The sequence below is a fragment of the Neovison vison genome, chromosome 11, assembly GCF_020171115.1.
Source record: "Neovison vison isolate M4711 chromosome 11, ASM_NN_V1, whole genome shotgun sequence".
Taxonomy (NCBI): Eukaryota; Metazoa; Chordata; class Mammalia; order Carnivora; family Mustelidae; genus Neogale; species Neogale vison.
In genome coordinates this window covers 121,030,516-121,052,000 of record NC_058101.1, presented here as the reverse complement: position 1 = coordinate 121,052,000, position 21,485 = coordinate 121,030,516, and the positions used below count along the sequence as shown (strand labels likewise).

The window sequence follows — 21,485 nt, the reverse complement described above, 5'->3', positions numbered from 1 at the left end:
AAATTAAAATTATTAATATTTAATAAACAAATTAACACTGGTCCCTCCCAAATACATATTATCCCCCTCTAGCAGTTGGTCTCATATTACCTAGGGTAAAAAATTTTTGAAAGGAAAAAAGAAATTCCATAGTTTGAGGGAGATTGACAGTGGCACCATAAATTCCTTCCTCTGAAAACATTATAGTTCAGTGTGCCTGCTCTAGGAGATTTACAGCATTTAACTTAATAGTAGAATATTATACTGTCTGTATTAGTACTGCTGCACAACAAACCTCCACAAACCTAACTGCTTAAACAACACAAATTTATTATCTGACAGTTCTGCAGGTCCAAAGTCCTTATGTGGGCCTCACCAGGCTAAAGTCAGGATGTTAGCAGACTGATTCCTTTCTGGAGGTGCTAGAGGAGAATCTGTTTCCATGTTCGTTTGGGTTTGTTGGGAGATTCCAATTCCCTGTAACCACATGCATGTCTCTAATGCAGTCTGTGTATTCTTGCTGGTCGGCAGTTGATAGCCATTCCCAGCTTCTGGAAGCCACCCCCTTCTTTGAATCATGACTTTCATCCTCTGTCTTAAAGCCAGCAACAATAAAGCAAGTCTTTCTCATGTTTTAAATTTCATCTCTCCTTTCCCATTGCATCTCTCTGACCCCCTCTTCTGCCTTTCCTTTCCACTTTTTAAGAACTCATCTAATTAGATTGTTATCTCCTGAAAGCTCAGGATGAACTCCCCATATTAATGCCCTTAACCTTAATCACATCCACAGTGTCCCTCTTGCCACGTAAAATAACATAGTTAAGGATTCTGGGGGATTAGAGTCTGGGCGTCTTTGGCGGGACCATTACTCTGCCTTCCATGTCAAGAAATTATTTTGTGTCACAAAGAGGTTCACCTCATACCCTCACCATAACTAATAAATAAATAAAAACTAAGAATAAGAATTTCTTTACCTAAATATCTTTGAAATAAAAGTTTTGATCCATGGTTAAAAATATTAAACTATTCCAGTTTTTAATAGCAAAAACACCTACTGATTGACATAAATTTCAATAAAAGCCTTGGTATATTTGATAAATCAGGTTTAAATGCTAGTAAATTATTTAGAAATGCACCAACCATGCACTGCTGCCATTTTCACTAAGCACTAAGAGTGAACTTAAAACCTGTTATCAAAATGAAGTGCAACTTTAAAATTTATGTCCACACAAAAACCTGTATATGGATATTTAAAGCAGCTTTATTTATAATTACTAAAACCTGGAACAAACCAAGATGTCTTAAAGTGCGTGAAGAGATAAACTGTGGCATACCTAGACAATGAAATATTCAGTGACAAAAAGAAATGAGTTATCAATCTATGAAAAGACATGAAAGAACCTGATGTACATACTACTAAGTGAAAGAAGCCAATCTAAAAACTCTATATTCTGTTCGATTCCAACTATATGACATCCTGGAAAAGGCAAATTTATGCAAATAATAAAGAGGTGCCAGGGTGGCTCACTTGGTTAAGCGTCTGCCTTTGGCTCAGGTCATGATCTCAGTGTCCTGCAATGGAGCCCCGCTTCACGCTCCCTGGTAAGCAGGGAGTCTGCCTCTCCCTCTCCTTCTGCTCCTCCCCACTGCATTTGGTCTCTCTCGCTCAAACAAATAAATAAATAATCTTTAAAATCTATGGAAACAGTAAAAAGATCAATGGTTGCCAGGAGTTTGGAGTAAAAGGAGGGATGAACATGTGGAGTATAAAGAATTTTTAAGGCAGTGGAAATACTCTGTATGATACCATAATAATGAATACATATCATTTTACATTTGTTTAAATCCATAGAAATTACAACACCTGGAATAAACCCTAATGTTTACTATGGGCTTTAGTAATTATGATGTATCAATGTATCAACTGTAGTAAATGTACCACTTTTGTGGGGGAATGTTGATGATGGGAGAGGTTATGCATGTGTAGAGGTAGGAGGAATATAGAGGAATATGGAAAATCGCTGTACCTTTCTCTCAATTTTACTGTGAACCATTTTTCTTTAAAAGAAAAAAGTCTTAAAAAATAAAAAAGGAAGTGAACCAGATTTTAAAATTGTTTATGAAATATAAAATGAAAGGTTAAAAAATAATGAACACTTCCACTACCACATTGCTATCACCAAAATTACATTGTATCAAATGAGTGAAAAAAAGTTATACATAAAATGTGTTGTTTTTTTTTTTTTTAAAGATTATCTGTTTATTTATTTGACAGACAGAGATCACAAGTAGGCAGAGAGGCAGGCAGAGAGAGAGGAGGAAGCAGGCTCCCTGCCGTACAGAGAGCCCGATGCGGGGCTCGATCCCAGGACCCTGGGATCACGACCTGAGCCAAAGGCAGAGGCTTTAACCCAGTGAACCACCCAAGTGCCCCAAAATAGGCTTTGAAATAATGTTTATTTCATCTTTAGCTCATCCTTTAAAAGTGTTCGTGTTTCCAAATGGACGTCACTAATGTAACAGTAATTTATATAACAAATAAGTGTATTGATCTAAGTAAATATCTTCTCAAAAACAAATATACATATTTATGGTATATGTGTTAAATTTTTACTTACAAGTATGAGCTATCAAGTTGAAAATTATTATGTTAATAAGTTCATACTAAATACATTTGATGGCTACACTGCAAGTTAAAACTGCATAAAATAAATGCTTATCAATTTGGTATCATCACTTTTGTAAGAATTTTATAACAAGTAATCAAGCTTTGAACTGTCATCATTTTAGATTGCCACTCAAAAATGTCACAAGAGAATGGTTACTAAGGGAGCCCAGAATCTTTCCATTTTGGAAATGTACAACAGACATTTTTAAATACCACCTTTTCTAATAGGTAACTGAATTTTAAATATTGAACTCTAAATGTGACAGGAACACTTGATACATCATTTATACTTTCTTAGAGTGCAGCAAATTTTATTTGCTTGTTATCTTAACACATAGCCACTCATTTCTTACCTTCATAAACATCCAAATAAAATTTTCTAAATGTATTAGCAACAGGTAGAAAACCTCTGGCTTTCTTTGTTTCTCCATGGTTGTTGTGTGATGGACATTTTTGGTGAGTAGAAAGACTAGTGACGAGCAAAGTTGTACCTACTTTTAGTAAATGGGTAATGAATTACAAATCATGTTGTAATTCTCAAATCATGTTATTTATTTATTTATGTGTGTGTGTGTATTTGTGGCCAGTTGACAAGCACAGCATTAGTGCCTTTATTTATTTTTTTTTTTTAAAGATTTTATTTATTTATTTGACAGAGAGAGATCACAAGCAGGCAGAGAGAGAGGAGGAAGCAGGCTCCCTGCTGAGCAGAGAGCCCGATGCGGGCCTCGATCCCAGGACCCTGAGATCATGACCTGGGCCGAAGGCAGCGGCTTAACCCACTGAGCCACCCAGGCGCCCGCATTAGTGCCTTTAAAAAGACAAGTTAAGTGAAATAAGTCAGACAGAGAAAGATAAAGACCATCCTACTCACATGTGGAATCTAAAAAGCAAAACAAAGAGACAAACAGCAACCAAAAACCAGATTATTAAATAGAGAAAACAAACTGGTGGTTGTCAGAGGGGAGGTTGGCAGGGAGATGGATGAAACAGATAAAGGGGATTAAAAGCACAAACTTCCAGTTATAAAATAAAGAAGTCACAGAGATGAAAAGTACAACATAGAAAATATGGTGAATAAGATTGTAATAATATCTGGTGACAGATGGTGACAGCATTTATCATGATGAGCAGAGTAATGTATAGAAGTGTTGAAACGTTGTACACCTGAAACTAATAAAACACTGTATGTTAATTATACTTCAATAAATAAATAAATAGATAAATAGGTATATATATTCCACTCACCAAACTATTCCCTGAGCCCCAGAGCCAATAGGCTTCAAATTCTGGTAGCGCTTGAGAACTGTGAAGGTTGAGTCTCCCACTTCCACACTGTAGAACTGGTTATCAACTTTGCTTTTGCTCATGTTGTAATGTTTGGCAATATATGACACATCCACTTGTTTATCGAATCCCTGTGAAAAGAACAACAAAAACATGAGAAAATGAACAATCAGAATGATAACAAGATATAGAAAAGCATGTTCTTTTAATATACTAATTCAAGCCTTCTAGCATCATGACATAAACCTGTATTTCATATAAAAAATATGTATTCATCTATGTAAGATAATCTGGAGTATATGAAATCAGAAAAATACATAGAAAAATTTGTTTTCAATATTAAAACTATTAATAATAAAATAATCTTACATTAGATCTATATAATGTTTTCTGAAATGCTTCATTAAAACCATTTAATTATTTATGAAGCAAACATGTACTAAATATACTAGGTCCATTGACTAGGCTACAAACTTCAGAGGTGATTCCTAATCATCCATTATAAAATCATAGGAGAAGAGGAGTCAAGATGGCGGAGAAGTAGCAGGCTGAGACTACTTCAGCTAGCAGGAGATCAGCTAGATAGCTTATCTAAAGATGGCAAACACATGCAAATCCATCGGCAGATCAAAGAGAAGAACAGCAATTCTAGAAACAGAAAAACAACCACTTTCTGAAAGGTAGGACTGGCGGAGAAGTGAATCCAAAGCGACGGGAAGATAGACCCTGGGGGGAGGGGCCGGCTCCCGGCAAGTGGCGGAGCAACAGAGCACAAAATCAGGACTTTTAAAAGTCTGTTCCGCTGAGGGACATCGCTCCAGAGGCTAAACCGGGGCGAAGCCCACGCGGGGTCAGCGTGGCCTCAGGTCCCGCAGGGTCACAGAAGGATCGGGGGTGTCTGAGTGTCGCAGAGCTTGCGGGTATTGGAACGGGAAAGCCGGCTACAGAGACAGAGCCAACAGTAAGCTCGCAGCTCGGGTTACCTTGAACCGGCCGCAGGCTCGGTGAGCTCGGAGCTCGGCCGGAGGTTAGGCAGACGGGAGTAACTGGGCGCTGTTCTCTGAGGGCGCACTGAGGAGTGGGGCCCCGGGCTCTCGGCTCCTCCGGGCCGGAGACCAGGAGGCCACCATTTGTATTCCCGTCCTCCGGAACTCTACGGAAAGCACTCAGGGAACAAAAGCTTCTTAAAGCAAACCCGAGCAGATTACTCAGCCCGGCCCCTGGTAAGGGTGGTGCAATTCCGCCTGGGGCAAAGACACTTGAGAATCACTACACCAGGCCCCTCCCCCAGAAGATCAACAAGAAATCCAGCCAAGACCAAGTTTACCTACCAAGGAGTGCAGTTTCAATACCAAGGAGAGCAGCAGAATTCCAGAGGAGGAGAAAGCAAAGGACGGAACTCATGGCTTTCTCCCTGTGATTTTTTTAGTCTTGCAGTTAATTTAATTTTTTTCTTTTTCATTTTTTTCTCTTCTTCTGCTAAAATTTTTTTAAACTTTTACCCTTTTCTTTTTTAATGTTTTTTAAGTAGTTTATCTAATATATATATTTTTTCTTTTTTATATTTTTCTTTATTCGTTTTCTTTTTTTTAATTCTTTTCTTTTCTTTTTCTTTTCTTTTCTTTTCTTTCTTTCTTTCTTTTTGAACCTCTTTTTATCCCCTTTCTCCCCCCTCACGATTTGGGATCTCTTCTGATTTGGTTAAAGCATATTTTCCTGGGGTTGTTGCCACCCTTTTAGTATTTTACTGGCTCCTTCATATACTCTTATCTGAACAAAATGACAAGGCGGAAAAATTACCACGAAAAAAGACAAGACGCAGTACCGAAGGCTAGGGACCTAATCAATATGGACATTGGTAATATGTCAGATCTAGAGTTCAGAATGAGAATTCTCAAGGCTCTAGCTGGGCTTGAAAAAGGCATGGAAGATATTAGAGAAACCCTCTCGGGAGATATAAAAGCCCTATCTGGAGAAATAAAAGAACTAAAATCTAACCAAGTTGAAATCAAAAAAGCTATTAATGAGGTGCAATCAAAAATGGAGGCTCACACTGCTAGAATAAATGAGGCAGAAGAAAGAATTAGTGATATAGAAGACCAAATGACAGAGAATAAAGAAGCTGAGCAAAAGAGGACAAACAGCTACTGGACCACGAGGGGAGAATTCGAGAGAAAAGTGACACCATAAGACGAAACATTAGAATAATTGGGATTCCAGAAGAAGAAGAAAGAGAGAGGGGAGCAGAAGGTATACTGGAGAGAATTATTGGGGAGAATTTCCCCAATATGGCAAAGGGAACGAACATCAAAATTCAGGAGGTTCAGAGAACGCCCATCAAAATCAATAAGAATGGGCCCACACCCCGTCACCGAATAGTAAAATTTACAAGTCTTAGTGACAAAGAGAAAATCCTGAAAGCAGCCCGGGAAAAGAAGTCTGTAACATACAATGGTAAAAATATTAGATTGGCAGCAGACTTATCCATAGAGACCTGGCAGGCCAGAAAGAGCTGGCATGATATTTTTAGAGCACTAAACAAGAAAAACATGCAGCCAAGAATACTATATCCAGCTAGGCTATCATTGAAAATTGAAGGAGAGATTAAAAGCTTCCAGGACAAACAAAAACTGAAAGAAGTTGCACACACCAAACCAGCTCTGCAGGAAATACTGAAAGGGGTCCTCTAAGCAAAGAGAGAGCCTACAAGTGGTAGATCAGAAAGGAACAGAGACAATATACAGTAACAGCCACCTTATAGGCAATACGATGGCACTAAATTCATATCTCTCAATAGTTACCCTGAATGTTAATGGGCTAAATGCCCCAATCAAAAGACACAGGGTATCAGAATGGATAAAAAAACAAAACCCATCTATATGTTGCCTCCAAGAAATTCATTTTAAGCCCAAAGACACCTCCAGATTTAAAGTGAGGGGGTGGAAAGAATGTACCATGCTAATGGACATCAGAAGAAAGCAGGAGTGGCAATCCTTATATCATATCTATTAGATTTTAAGCCAAAGACTATAATAAGAGATGAGGAAGAACACTATATCATACTCAAAGGGTCTGTCCAACAAGAAGATCTAACAATTTTAAATATCTATGCCCCCAACGTGGGAGCAGCCAACTATATAAACCAATTAATAACAAAATCTAAGAAACACATCAACAATAATACAATAATAGTAGGGGACTTTAACACTCCCCTCACTGAAATGGACAGATCATCCAAGCAAAAGATCAACAAGGAAATAAAGGCCTTAAGTGACACACTGGACCAGATGGACATCACAGATATATTTAGAACATTTCATCCCAAAGCAACAGAATACACAATCTTCTCTAGTGCACATGGAACATTCTCCAGGATAGATCACATCCTTGGTCCTAAATCAGGACTCAACGGGTATCAAAAGATTGGGATCATTCCCTGCATATTTTCAGACCACAATGCTCTGAAGCTAGAACTCAACCACAAGAGGAAGTTTGGAAAGAACCCAAATACATAGAGACTAAACAGCATCCTTCTAAAGAATGAATGGGTCAACCAGGAAATTAAAGAAGAATTGAAAAAAATCATGGAAACAAATAATAATGAAAATACAACGGTTCAAAATCTGTGGGACACAACAAAAGCAGTCCTGAGAGGAAAATATATAGCGGTACAAGCCTTTCTCAAGAAACAAGAAAGGTCTCAGGTACACAACCTAACACTACACCTAAAGGAGCTGGAGAAAGAACAAGAAAGAAACCCTAAGCCCAGTAGGAGACGAGAAATCATAAAGATCAGAGCAGAAATCAATGAAATAGAAACCAAAAAAACAATAGAACAAATCAACCAAACTAGGAGCTGGTTCTTTGAAAGAATTAATAAAATTGATAAACCCCTGGCCAGACTTATCAAAAAGAAAAGAGAAAGGACCCAAATAAATAAAATCATGAATGAAAGAGGAGAGATCACAACTAACACCAAAGAAATACAAACTATTATAAGAACATACTATGAGCAACTCTACGCCAACAAATTTGACAATCTGGAAGAAATGGATGCATTCCTAGAAACATATAAACTACCACAACTGAACCAGGAAGAAATAGAAAGCCTGAACAGACCCAAACCAGTAAGGAGATTGAAGCAGTCATTAAAAATCCCCAAACAAACAAAAAACCAGGGCCAGATGGCTTCCCGGGGGAATTCTACCAAACATTTAAAGAAGAACTAATTCCTATTCTCCTGAAACTGTTCCAAAAAATAGAAATGGAAGGAAAACTTCCAAACTCATCTTATGAGGCCAGCATCACCTTGATCCCAAAACCAGACAAGGATCCCATCAAAAAAGAGAGCTATAGACCATTATCCTTGATGAACACAGATGCAAAAATTCTCACCAAAATACTAGCCAATAGGATTCAACATTACTTAAAAGGATTATTCACCACGACCAAGTGGGATTTATTCCAGGGCTGCAAGTTTGGTTCAACATCCGCAAATCAGTCAATGTGATACAACACATCAATAAAAGAAAGAACAAGAACCATATGATACTCTCAATAGATGCTGAAATAGCATTTGACATTGTACAGCATCCCTTCTTGATCAAAACTCTTCAAAGTGTAGGGATAGAGGGCACATACCTCAATATCATCAAAGCCATCTATGAAAAACCCACCGCAAATATCATTCTCAATGGAGAAAAACTGAAAGCTTTTCCGCTAAGGTCAGGAACACGGCAGGGATGTCCATTATCACCACTGCTATTCAACATAGTACTAGAAGTCCTAGCCTCAGCAATCAGACAACAAAAGGAAATTAAAGGCTTCCAAACTGGCAAAGAAGAAGTCAAATTATCACTCTTCGCAGATGATATGATACTATATGTGGAAAACCCAAAAGACTCCACTCCAAAACTGCTAGAACTTGTACAGGAATTCAGTAAAGTATCAGGATATAAAATCAATGCACAGAAATCAGTTGCATTTCTCTACACCAACAACAAGACAGAAGAAAGAGAAATTAAGGAGTCAATCCCATTTACAATTGCACCCCAAACCATAAGATACCTAGGAATAAACCTAACCAAAGAGGCTAAGAATCTATACTCAGAAAACTATAAAGTACTCATGAAAGAAACTGAGGAAGACACAAAGAAATGGAAAAATGTTCCATGCTCCTGGATTGGAAGAATAAATATTGTGAAAATATCTATGCTACCTAAAGCAATCTACACATTTAATGCAATTCCTATCAAAGTACCATCCATCTTTTTCAAAGAAATGGAACAAATAATTCTAAAATTTATATGGAACCCGAAAAGACCTCGAATAGCCAAAGGGTTATTGAAAAAGAAAGCCAAAGTTGGTGGCATCACAATTCCGGACTTCAAGCTCTATTACAAAGCTGTCACCATCAAGACAGCATGGTATTGGCACAAAAACAGACACATAGATCAATGGAAAAGAATAGAGAACCCAGAAATAGACCCTCAACTCTATGGTCAACTAATATTTAACAAAGCAGGAAAGAATGTGAAATGGAAAAAAGACAGCCTCTTCAATAAATGGTGTTGGGAACATTGGACAGCCACATGCAGAAAAATGAAATTGGAACATTTCCTTACACCACACACAAAAATAGACTCAAAATGGATGAAGGACCTCAATGTGAGAAAGGAATCCATCAAAATCCTTGAGGAGAACACAGGCAGCAACCTCTTCGACCTCAGCCACAGCAACATCTTCCTAGGAACATCGCCAAAGGCAAGAGAAACAAGGGCAAAAATGAACTATTGGGATTTCATCAAGATCAAAAGCTTTTGCACAGCAAAGGAAACAGTGAACAAAATCAAAAGACAACTGACAGAATGGGAGAAGATATTTGCAAACGACATATCAGATAAAGGACTAATGTCCAAAATCTATAAAGAACTTAGCAAACTCAACACCCAAAGAACTCAAGAAATGGGCAGAGGACATGAACAGACATTTCTGCAAAGAAGACATCCAGATGGCCAACAGACACATGAAAAAGTGCTCCATATCACTTGGCATCAGGGAAATACAAATCAAAACCACAATGAGATATCACATCACACCAGTCAGAATAGCTAAAATCAACAAGTCAGGAAATGACAGATGCTGGCAAGGACGCAGAGAAAGGGGAACCCTCCTACACTGTTGTTGGGAATGCAAGCTGGTGCAACCACTCTGGAAAACAGCATGGAGGTTCCTCAAAATGTTGAAAATAGAACTGCCCTATGACCCAACAATTGCACTACTGGGTATTTACCCTAAAGATACAAACGTAGTGATCCAAAGGGGCACGTGCACCTGAATGTTTATAGCAGCAATGTCCACAATAGCCAAACTATGGAAAGAACTTAGATGTCCATCAACAGATGAATGGATCAAGAAGATGTGGTATATATACACAATGGAATACTATGCAGCCATCAAAAGAAATGAAATCTTGCCATTTGCGACAACATGGATGGAACTAGAGCGTATCATGCTTAGCGAAATAAGTCAATCGGAGAAAGACAACTACCATATGATCTCCCTGATATGAGGAAGTGTTGATGCAACATGGGGGCTTAAGTGGGTGGGAGAAGAATAAATGAAACAAGATGGGACTGGGAGGGAGACAAACCATAAGTGACTTTTAATCTTACAAAACAAATTGTGGGTTGCTGGGGGGAGGAGGCTTGGGAGAAGGGGGGTGGGGTTATGGACATTGGGGAGGGTATGTGCTTTGGTGAGTGCTGTGAAGTGTGTAAACCTGGCGATTCACAGACCTGTACCCCTGGGGATAAAAATATATGTTTATAAAAAATTAAAAATTAAAAAAAAATCATAGGAGAAATGATAAGAGATTGTATCTATTTCCACTTCTCAGAAAGAAATGAGATACAAGATAATGTGCAGTTTTATTTTTTAATTAGGTAAATTTGAATTAAATAGTGTTAACTTCATTTGTTCTCAATAACACCAAAAATGCTATTATCTTACATTAAACATTGAACAGTTTTAGTCCAAATTAACATTATTCTAAAATGCCACATGACATCTATTTATTCTTTGCAAGCTTAGATTTAAATATCTTGATTTTGTATCTTTTGTTTATCTTTAAGAGTTCTCTTCCCTATTATATTTACCAATTGAAGAGTATGTCCTTAAAATTTTGAATCATGATTTATGAATATACTTAATGTGAATTTTCATTATGCATGATTATTGTTTACACATAAATAAACTTATATTACATTTTGTAACATTAAATAGTTCCAACTTTATAGATAGAAAGAACCTTATACGATATTGTCTAGCTTGTTTCTTGTGGCACACACTAGTGGATGCCTACCCAATAGTCATCCTTTCTCCTTTTTGCCAATTTTGCTCAGGTTTTGAGGATTCATGTTCTGTGGGTTCCTTCCCAAACCCAAAAAATTGAAAATGGAATAGTTCAAATCAATGGTTCTCTTTAGAAGTGGCATTAACCTTTTCTGGGCATTTGGGAAATTGTGGGCATGTTTTGGTATACCATATGTTGGGAGATGTGCCCTGTATTTAGTCAGCTTATCAAACAACGCAGGTTGTCCTGCAATGAGTGGCACATTCATGAATAATTTCTTATATACCTCATGACTTTTGAGTTATGCCAAAGCTTTAATTAGTAAATGAAAACAAAAACCCTGCCTTTAGTGTTCTGAGTCCAGAATCTAAACTAGAAAGATCTTTGTATGGTTTTAATATGCATTGACTTTAATATGCATTGACTTAATATGTGATTCTTAACATAATTTGAAAGAAGATTTAGACCTCCTCAGGCTCTGAACCTCTGGTTGGTCATAAAACCATTGTCCTTAGAAATTTTTTGGCATTTCATTTCTAAATAAAAAGACTGAAATAGAAGTACAAAGTAACGTGTCCCTACATGCTCTAGGAAATGGAGCCAGATGGCACCAAATTATATAAACAAGTAAAGTACAGTGGGGACTATAAGGACTGAGTGGCAAAACTTACCAGTCTAGTGCACGGACCTTACAACCTCAGACAGACTTTAAGCAAAATGCTCGTGACCGGCACCAGCCCATCACTGGAAGACACATGGTGGCAGCCAATCCAGTACAAATACACACAGACCTCAAAGAACAGAATGGACTAAAGATGAGGAATCTAGGTTGTTTGGACAAAAGACTGAAGATTCAGGTGATTTATGAGTACAATAAGGAGAGGACTGAAATCCAGGAGATAAGTCTGGGAAGCACAGAACAGGAAATTTAAAAAGGCTATTAAAAAACAGGGGCACCTGGGTGGCTCAGAGAGTTAAAGCCTCTGCCTTCGGCTCAGGTCATGATCCCAGGGTTCTGGGATCAAGCCCAGCATGGGGGCTCTCTGCTCAGCGGGGAGCCTGCTTCCTCCTCTCTCTCTCTCTCTCTGCCTGCTTGTGATCTCTCCCTCTCTGTCAAATAAATAAATATTTTTTTAAAAGACTATTAAAAAGCAGGATTGGGGTGCCTGGGTGACAGAGCCAGTTGAACATTGGATTCTTGGTTTCTGCTGAGGTCCTGATCTTAGGGTAGAGAGACAGAGATCAGCCTAGGTTTCACAATCAGCAGAGTCCACTTCAGACTCTCTTAGCCCCTACTCCACTATGCACATGCTCTCTCTCTCTCAAAATAAATCTTAAAAACAGAAACAAAAAACCAGGCAACTGTAAATCTGTTCAGGGAGGCTGCAATTTGTAATTTGGAATGGATGAAGTGCCTGACTTCATTTGCCATGTTCTAATCCTTTTTTATATCCCTTAATGTTCTCATTTCTGACCACCCACAAAATTCTTAACACACACTAGCTTCATCAAACCTACATAATCCACTTTTTGTCCCCCCACTTATTCTCTTCACCTCAAAAATGTCATTGTTCCAACTGCATATATATGCTGAACATGTAATGTTTTATGTTCCAGACCCCTGTTGTCATGCTGTATCTTGGTACCACCTTACTCCTTCACACTTGCCTGTTGCTTTTCTAGCCTTGGTCTCAGTCTTCACATTATACTTGAATCCACTGTGCTGGCCCTCCTCTTCCTACATTTTAATGTATATTCAAAGAAATCAAGGGCATTTAACAATTCACACATCTTTTTCGGACCAACCCGAAGAGATATTCTACTCAACATTTACAATCATTTACTCTAACAAATACTGATAATATACATATTAGGTGCCAGATGCTAGGTTTGGCCCTGGAGATACAACAAAAAGATAAGGTGTCTGTCTACATGGAGGCAGTCAAGTAAACAAGTAGTTGAAATATGGATGATATATTCTATAGTAGAATAAAGAAAAGGTGCTGGAAACAAAAAGGAATAGCAACTGATTGCTTGCATTCATTCATTTTCATTAATTCATTTACTACATATAAAACAACTACTAGATGCCAATCCATGGGTATAACATTGGCAATGTTTGAGAGGAGACATGATCAGTTTTCTCTGGTTAACAGTATCCCTGGCCCTCCCCTAGAACTGCTTCTCAAATGAAGATGTATACCTGGAACACCTAAGGAGCTTGACAAAAGGCAAATCATTATCACACTGCCCTGGAGATTTGGATTTAGGTTATCGTCTTAGGTCCTGATGATCTGAAGATTCCTAGGCAATCCACGGGGTTCTGACTGAAGACTTGAGAATCTGACTGAGAAAGTCAGATTAAAGCAATCGTTCTTCTGGTGTCCTTTCTGGGGCATCAGCATGCCCCGGAAACCTGTTAGAAATGCTGATGCAGGACGCCTGGGTGGCTCAGTTGGTTGAGCAGCTGCTTTAGGCTCAGGTCATGATCCCAGTGTCCTGCGATCGAGTCCCACATCGGGCTCCTTGCTCGGCAGGGAGCCTGCTTCTCCCTCTGCCTCTGCCTGCCATTCTGTCTGCCTGTGCTCGCTCTCTCTCCGTCTCTCTCTGACAAATAAATAAATAAATAAAATCTTTAAAAAAAAAAAAGAAAAGAAAAAAGAAATGCTGATGCTCACTCCCATCCCATACCTATTGAGTCAGAAACTCTGTAGGTAAGGCCCAATAATCTGTTCCAGTAAGCCCTCTAAGTATGCTGATGAATGTTGAGAATGGTACATTATAGGGGAAGGATCACTGGAAGACTGTGAAACAGAACTTATACCTCTGACTGACATATGTGAAAAGTAAAATGATTATTTCTGCATCTATACCAGGAACACATTTTGTGTCTTTATGGATTGCCAAATTCCATCATTCACAGTGCACCCGAAGTGGAAATCAGAGTCCTAGTTAGGACAAGGATTACTTCTCACACCAGATTCAAGTATTTAAAAGTGTCCCACCGCCCCAGACTCAAGAACTTAATGAAATCTCAGTATTGAGACACGTTAACAGTTGGCCAGGTGCTTTAATGGAGTAAGTGTATCATTGCATCTCAGCAGTTGTTCACACTGCTGAGAAGTGTCCAGTAGTTTTTGTCAGTGCATCCCTATAACAGAAGTTTTCATACAATGGGGGAAGCTATATTTGGACTTAGTAGTTTGATAGAATTGGTTAAAACAATCCTAGAGTTTATACCAGAAGGAAACTCTCAGTAAGAGAATTCCCAGTCAAAAAGTGACCAAAAAGGTATTCAAATGAAATATCTAATGACTTGACAAATTTTCTAAAATAAAAATTTCTTAGTGATCTTTTATTTTTTATTTTTTATTTTTTATAAACATGTAATGTATTTTTATCCCCAGGGGTACAGGTCTGTGAATCGCCAGGTTTACACAATTCACAGCACTTACCATAGCACATACCCTCCCCAATGTCCATAACCCCACCCCTCTCTTCCAACCCCCAGCCCCCCAGCAACCCTCAGTTTGTTTTGTGAGAATAAGAGTCACTTATGGTTTGTCTCCCTCCCAATCCCATCTTGTTTCATTCATTGTTCTCCTACTCCCTTAATCCCCCATGTTGCATCTCCACTTCCTCATATCAGGGAGATCATCTGATAGTTTGTCTTTCTCCGATTGACTTATTTTGCTAAGCATGATACCCTCTAGTTCCATCCTACTTAGTGATCTTTTATCTCCATTTTAATTTCTCATAACAACAACAAAAATCATTATAAAGTTTGTGAATTCACACTTATACACACACACACACACACACACACATTTCAAGTATCCTTTTCATACCTAGCTTTGAATTAAACTTTACATAAAATCTAAAAGTTAGAAAACATCCTTCATAGTACCTCCCATAATTGGGAAAAGGTTATTTTTTTAAATTTGTTTAATTGTTGTTGGGGGGTCGGCAGAGAGCATGAGTGGGGTGGGGAGAGGCAGAGGGAAAGGGAGAGAGAGAATTCTAAGCAGTCTCCATGCCAGGTGAAGCCCAATGCAGACTTGATCTCATGACCCTGAGATCAGGACCTGAGCCAAAATCAAGAACTAGATGCTTAACTGACTGAGCCACCTAGGCATCCCATGGGAAAAGGTATTTTAATTATTAAACAGTAAGACACAGAGAAAACAGCATTGGCAATTTTCTTGGATTAATGTTGTAACCAAAATTTGATGGCAAATATGTTGTGTTGAAAAGCTTCCCCCAGATCTCATCTACGCCCAAAGCTTACAAATACAAATTGAATTTCAAAAAGCTCAGAACATATTTACTACAGTCTATTTTATTCTCAATTTCCATGTAGTCTTCCTTGTCATGACTATAAAGTTCCAATATAAACTTCCTCCTGTAATATGTTCCTACAAAAGTATGCCATTAAGTACACTATAAAAAAGTTATCAGTGCTAGAAAGATTTTTCTCCAGTTATGTGTTTTAGCATATTCTTAGTTCAGGTCACAGAACTGTAGAGCTAAACCCAAAAAGGGAAGAATCAAGCCCTCACAATGGGAAGGAATGGCTGGCCTATAGTGTGAGGTACAGATTCTGAAGGGTTTTTTTTTTGTTGTTGTTGTTTGTTTAAGATTTTATTTATTTATTTCACAGACAGAAATCACAAGTAGGCAGAGAGGCAGGCAGAGGGGTGGGGGGAGACAGGCCCCTGCCAAGCAGAGAGCCCGATGCGGGGCTCGATCCCAAGACCCTGGGATCATGACCTGAGTCGAAGGCAGAGGCTTTAACCCACTGAGCCACCCAGGTGCCCTCAGATTCTGAAGTTTTAAAATGGATCAGAACTTCATGAGGAGCTTGTAAAAAAAATAGATTGGTAGCTTCACTGAGAAGTTTCTGATTCAGCAGGATTAGGGTAAGGCCAAATTTCATATTGCTAACAAGTTCTACACTTAGAGAACCACTATTTTAGAAAATAGTAGATGTAAAAGACATGAGACATCATCATGTAAAGAGAGCTAGTTGGAGAGACAAAAACTGGAAATAAATGCAGGTCAAACCAAGCAAACAAAAGATATAGAATCAAAAACTTCATGGTGACTCTCTTTGGTATCAGCACCTCATTAGCTGGCCCAGACGTCATATTCCCAGGGGAGTGTGTCCCTCTCTCACAGGTGTAATATAGTATCCAACTAATGTTCTCTCAATTAGTTCAAGAAAGTAAACATTCCATCATCAATTTATATTGAATTTATACTAACACCCAAAGGTATCCATAAATGCTTACCAAAGGAAAGTCTCTTTCCAGAGAAGAAATTAATTATGATAATTAATTATGTTAATTATAATAAGACATATTATATTAAAAAATTATAAATCACCACAGTGGTAACTTATGAAAATCAATACCAAAATAATTATAGGTTTGGAATAGTCTCTTCTATTATTGATTCACATTATTTTTTAAAATAACTCATTACTCTACTGAATATTAATCTTGTGTTGAAATGAATCAATAATTATTTCTGTGTGGTATAAGAGAATTTTTTTTCAAAAATTCAAAGCAAATCAATTTCCTCCCTGTCCCCCAGCTTTCAAAATTTTTAAAGCTAAATTAAAGGAAGCTGTTATTGCTGCTGGCTGGTAGGTAGTTTATTAGAGAGGAAGTCTAAATATAATCTGTTCTGTGAAAAGACTCTATGTCCTATAGACCAGTAAGAAAGTGCTATGTGCAATGAGTCCCCATAACCAGTTAGATGCTAGCCTATAGCTATGAAGTTCTGAGAATAAAAACATCCTACATTACTGATCTTATCCTGCAGGTGTCCAAAACCTTGACTGCATTATTCTCAAACTTAATAACCTGTATGCCACAAGTACTCCCTCCCCATTTTCATTTGTTCATGATTACTCTATATTACTGTTAGTTAGTTCCCGAGCAGGAGACATTAAGGTTTAGAAATTTTTAGACGTTAAGCTTCATTAGTTCCTCTTGAATGATATAGCTGAAAATAGCACCACATCTGGATTAGTTCTGTACTTAACAGCTGTGAAACCTTGAGTAAGTCATTTTATTCTTTCATTCATTTATTGTTTATATTCTGATTTGTGCAGAACATCATCAAAGATAGGGGAACAATGAAACCATTAAATCCAGGTTTAGGAACAGATCTCAAACAAAGCAGACTAGGAGATGACAGTTTTACCAGAAGGCTTAAGTTATGAATATCTATTGCCTTGAGCACAAAAGTGTCATTCTTCCACCAAGCCAAAAAAAAAAAAAAATAATGACAACAACAACAAAACACAGTGAGTGGCAAGTTTTGGTTCATTAATCCCATAGAATATATCATACCAGTTCACAGGAAAGATAAAATTTCCCTAGCACTTAACTTCAGGAAGAATATATTCAATAGTTCTTTATATAATAACTCTGGGAATCAAACATCAAGCAGTAGATATATTTTTAATCAAAGAAAAATATATTTTATATGATTTATATGAAATCAGTTCTCAATAATTCAAGGGGAGCAAGAAAGGTGAAGCGGTCTTAATTGCTTACCTACTAAAGGAGAACTTTATATTCTGTTAAATACTATATTTAACACTGATGACATGTAAGGAAAGTGGCATACAGAGCTGTTAGTTGGCTCACAGTCTTGGAACTATTAATTAGTTATGTCAAGTAATATGAACTGAAGTTCATTCAACTCCAAAACACGGGCTCTTTTTTTTTTTTTTTTTAAACTAAACCATTCACTAGGTCACCTAAAATAATTTAGAACAATGATATGATTTTCTTAAGATAAGGTGAGCTATAGGAATAGGGCTTAGAGGGCACCTGGGTAGCTCAGTGTGTTAAGCCGCTGCCTTAGGCTCAGGTCATGATCTCAGGGTCCTGGAATGGAGCCCCACATCGGACTCTCTGCCCAGCAGGGAGCCTGCTTCCCCCTCTTTCTCTGCCTGGTGCTCTGCCTACTTGTGATCTCTCTCTCTCTCTCTCTCTCTCTCTCTCTGTGTCAAATAAATAAATAAAATCTAAAAAAAAAAGAAAAAGGAAAGAGCTTAGAAAAATCAACTAAATGAAATAATAGCATCCCCGTCTCTTATATTTATCAGGTGATTTATCCCAGAGTCTGAATTTAACTGAACATTACATAATTCAAGTTGAAGTAGATAGTGTTGGTGAAGGAAAACCAGACTTTCAGAACTGCCTAGAAATTTAAAAGGTCTGATTTCATTCATTTGCTAAATACATATTGATCACCTACTGTTTGCCAAGCACTATCAAAGATGTTATGGATATAACACTGATCTATCTCAACAGAATAGCCAAGATGCTACAAAATGCATCTCCAGAAAATTAACTGGTCAGTCTGTTGGATATTATTTTAGTATTGTCATTTGGATACTGAGTGTATCTGCCAAAAAGTGATGATTGTGCTTTTGGCACAAATGATATTGAGCTATTCGTTCTCATAGTTATGACCAGCATATTGATTTGCTTCATGATGGTACCCCAACTGTTGTAGAAAGTCAGCAGAAACCATGCCTTTTATTTCATTTATATGGCAAAGAAGCATGTATTTAATCCCTTTTTGAATCTGAATCAAATTATTTACTTTTGAGTTTTAAAGGAGGAGATTTGAGACAACAACACTTAAGGATATTTAGGACTCAGTTTTATTCTGTCAAGAGCATATTTTCTCCACTCTGTTTCCTAAAGTGTTACTCTCTGAGGATGACTAAAGCCTGAAATGTATATGACTTTTATATTCGTTGCCCAGAGATGGATACACTGTGGAATCAATGGTGTATAACAAATCAATAATGAAGTAAAACTTTAAGACTTAAATTATGTTTAACCATTATTATCAATGACGTGAAAAAGCACAGAACAGTAATCAATAATAGAGCAGGCCTGGCTTCTGCCTCCTGTTATCTGTATGTGAAGGAAGAAAACTAATACTGCTTCAATGCCTGCTATGCACCAAGCTGGTGTCAGGACCAGACACTGTGCTGGGTTATAATAAAACACTTCACATAAGACTTAATATTCTCATTTTACAATCGAGAAATCCTAGACTAAGAACTTCAGGAAGGATAAAAATCTAGCTTTTATCTTAAAATCCTGACTATCAGGTGTTGGTTAAACTTTTTAAAATCTTACGGTCAGTGTACTTTTTTATGGAATGACAGCAATAATTTACTTCGTTTCATTAGTGAGAAGGTTAAATGAGATAGTGTATGTAAAGTTCTCAGTGTGGTATAAACTTATAAAAAACAACCCTCAACAAAGTTGATTATTAATATCATTATTACTATTACTACAATTATTATTGAGAAGTTAGATAACGTTTAAAAACATGTAGCTAATTAGCAATTTAAGAATGTTATTAACAAGTTGGCTTGAACTGTAGAGCCATCCAAAGACACTATGATATTGCTATATAGTTAATGTTTAACCAACAGGATTTAGAATGGTCAGGTAATAAAATGTTTTCTGTATTTTTTTTTGTAGGAAAAATCATATTCCATGAATATTCATGGGCTACACCACATTTCCCAGCCTTGCCCTGCAGATCTATTAGGGCCATGTGATGAGTTCTGCCCCATGAACCACAGTAGAAATGGCAGGTGTTGGCCAATGCAGGGGCATTTAGGGCATGTGCCACCACAATCCATCTCTTTCCACACTCTGGTATCTTAGTTGGCACAGCATGAGATGGCAAGAACCTAAATTCCTGAGTCACAAGCTGGCAGAAACCAAAATTCCTGAGTCACCCTCGCTGACCTGTACTATAGTTTGTATTAGAAGAAATAATCTTTGCTCTGATGAGTCACTGAGACTTGAGGTCTACCTATTACTGGGGTATGTTTTTCATTCAACAAATATTTATTTTGGTCTTACAATTGTGCCAGGCAATGCTCCAGGCACCAAGAATAGAAGTTCCTGCCCTCAAAGACCTTAATATTAAATTCTTCCTTACAGGATCAAACCTGGAATGCTGACTTCATTATCACAATGATCTAACCTATAGAACAAATCACATTGGATTCTACATTTCTTATTTACATATTTCCAGTTTGTCTACAAAAGAAAAATTCTAAAATAGGCAATAATAAGTGGTATTATAGAATCAACACAGGAAAAAATTTCCGGGCTAATAAATAATAGTTCATTTTTTAAAAAATTCTTTCTCAGGGTAGGAGTAAGAGGCTATATTCCCTCATAAGGAAGTAAAAAGTCACTTAGGAATCAAAATGTTTACAAGTTATCTAAATTTCACTGACTTATCTATAAAACAATTTTTTTATTTTTTAGAAGAGGAAATTAGAACTTATCAAATGATACATTTTAAAATGGACACTAGAACTTTGTTTTCATATGTACAACAAAGAGCAGTGTTCTTTTTTATCCTTTTCTTTTTTAATTTAAATTCAATAATTAACATATAATGTATTATTTGTTTCAGGGGTACAAGTCTGTGATTCATTAGTCTTATATAATACCCAGTGCAAAGAGCAATATTCTTAAATCCAAATGATATTGATTCTGTCATTGCACAAACATAAAAATGATCTAATCAGTAGCTAAGTTTAGCAGTTCTGTGTTCTCCAAAGTCTGGGTTTTCATCTCTTTGGATATGCACTTTTGTAACTACCTTAATCTTTTTAAGAATAATTTACACTATGGAGTATTATGTCTCCATCAGAAAGGACGAATATCCAACTTTTGTAGCAACATGGACGGGACTGGAAGAGATTATGCTGAGTGAAATCAGTCAAGCAGAGAGAGTCAATTATCATATGGTTTCACTCATTTGTGGAGCATAACCAATAGCATGGAGGACAAGGGGCGTTAGAGAGTAGTAGGGAATTTGGGTAAATTGGAAGGGGAGGTGAACCATGAGAGACTATGGACTCTGAAAAACAGTCTGAGGGGTTTGAAGTGGCGGGGAGGGGTGGGAGGTTGGGGTACCAGGTGGTGGGTATTATAGAGGGCACAGCTTGCATGGAGCACTGGGTGTGGTGAAAAAATAATGAATACTGTTTTTCTGAAAATAAATAAATTGGGAGAAAAAAAAAAAGAATAATTTAGAGATGTATAGAATATATAACCAAATAAATATTCACCTTTAGAGAAGATGAACAGAAGAGCTAAATGACACATTCCAAATTTGGAACTGGTT

At 37.4% G+C, this 21,485-nt stretch overlaps 1 protein-coding gene across 8 annotated transcripts in view; it reads right to left on the bottom strand.

Moving 5' to 3' along the window:
• The window catches only part of MAPK10 (mitogen-activated protein kinase 10), a 346,291-nt gene that overhangs the window by 134,922 nt on the left and 189,884 nt on the right, over nt 1-21,485 (bottom strand). For all 8 annotated transcript variants that reach the window (XM_044224602.1, XM_044224597.1, XM_044224596.1 and 5 more), the window contains one exon: nt 3,896-4,065. In XM_044224602.1, the coding sequence (XP_044080537.1) occupies nt 3,896-4,065 (170 nt within the window). The remainder of the gene's footprint in view (nt 1-3,895; nt 4,066-21,485) is intronic.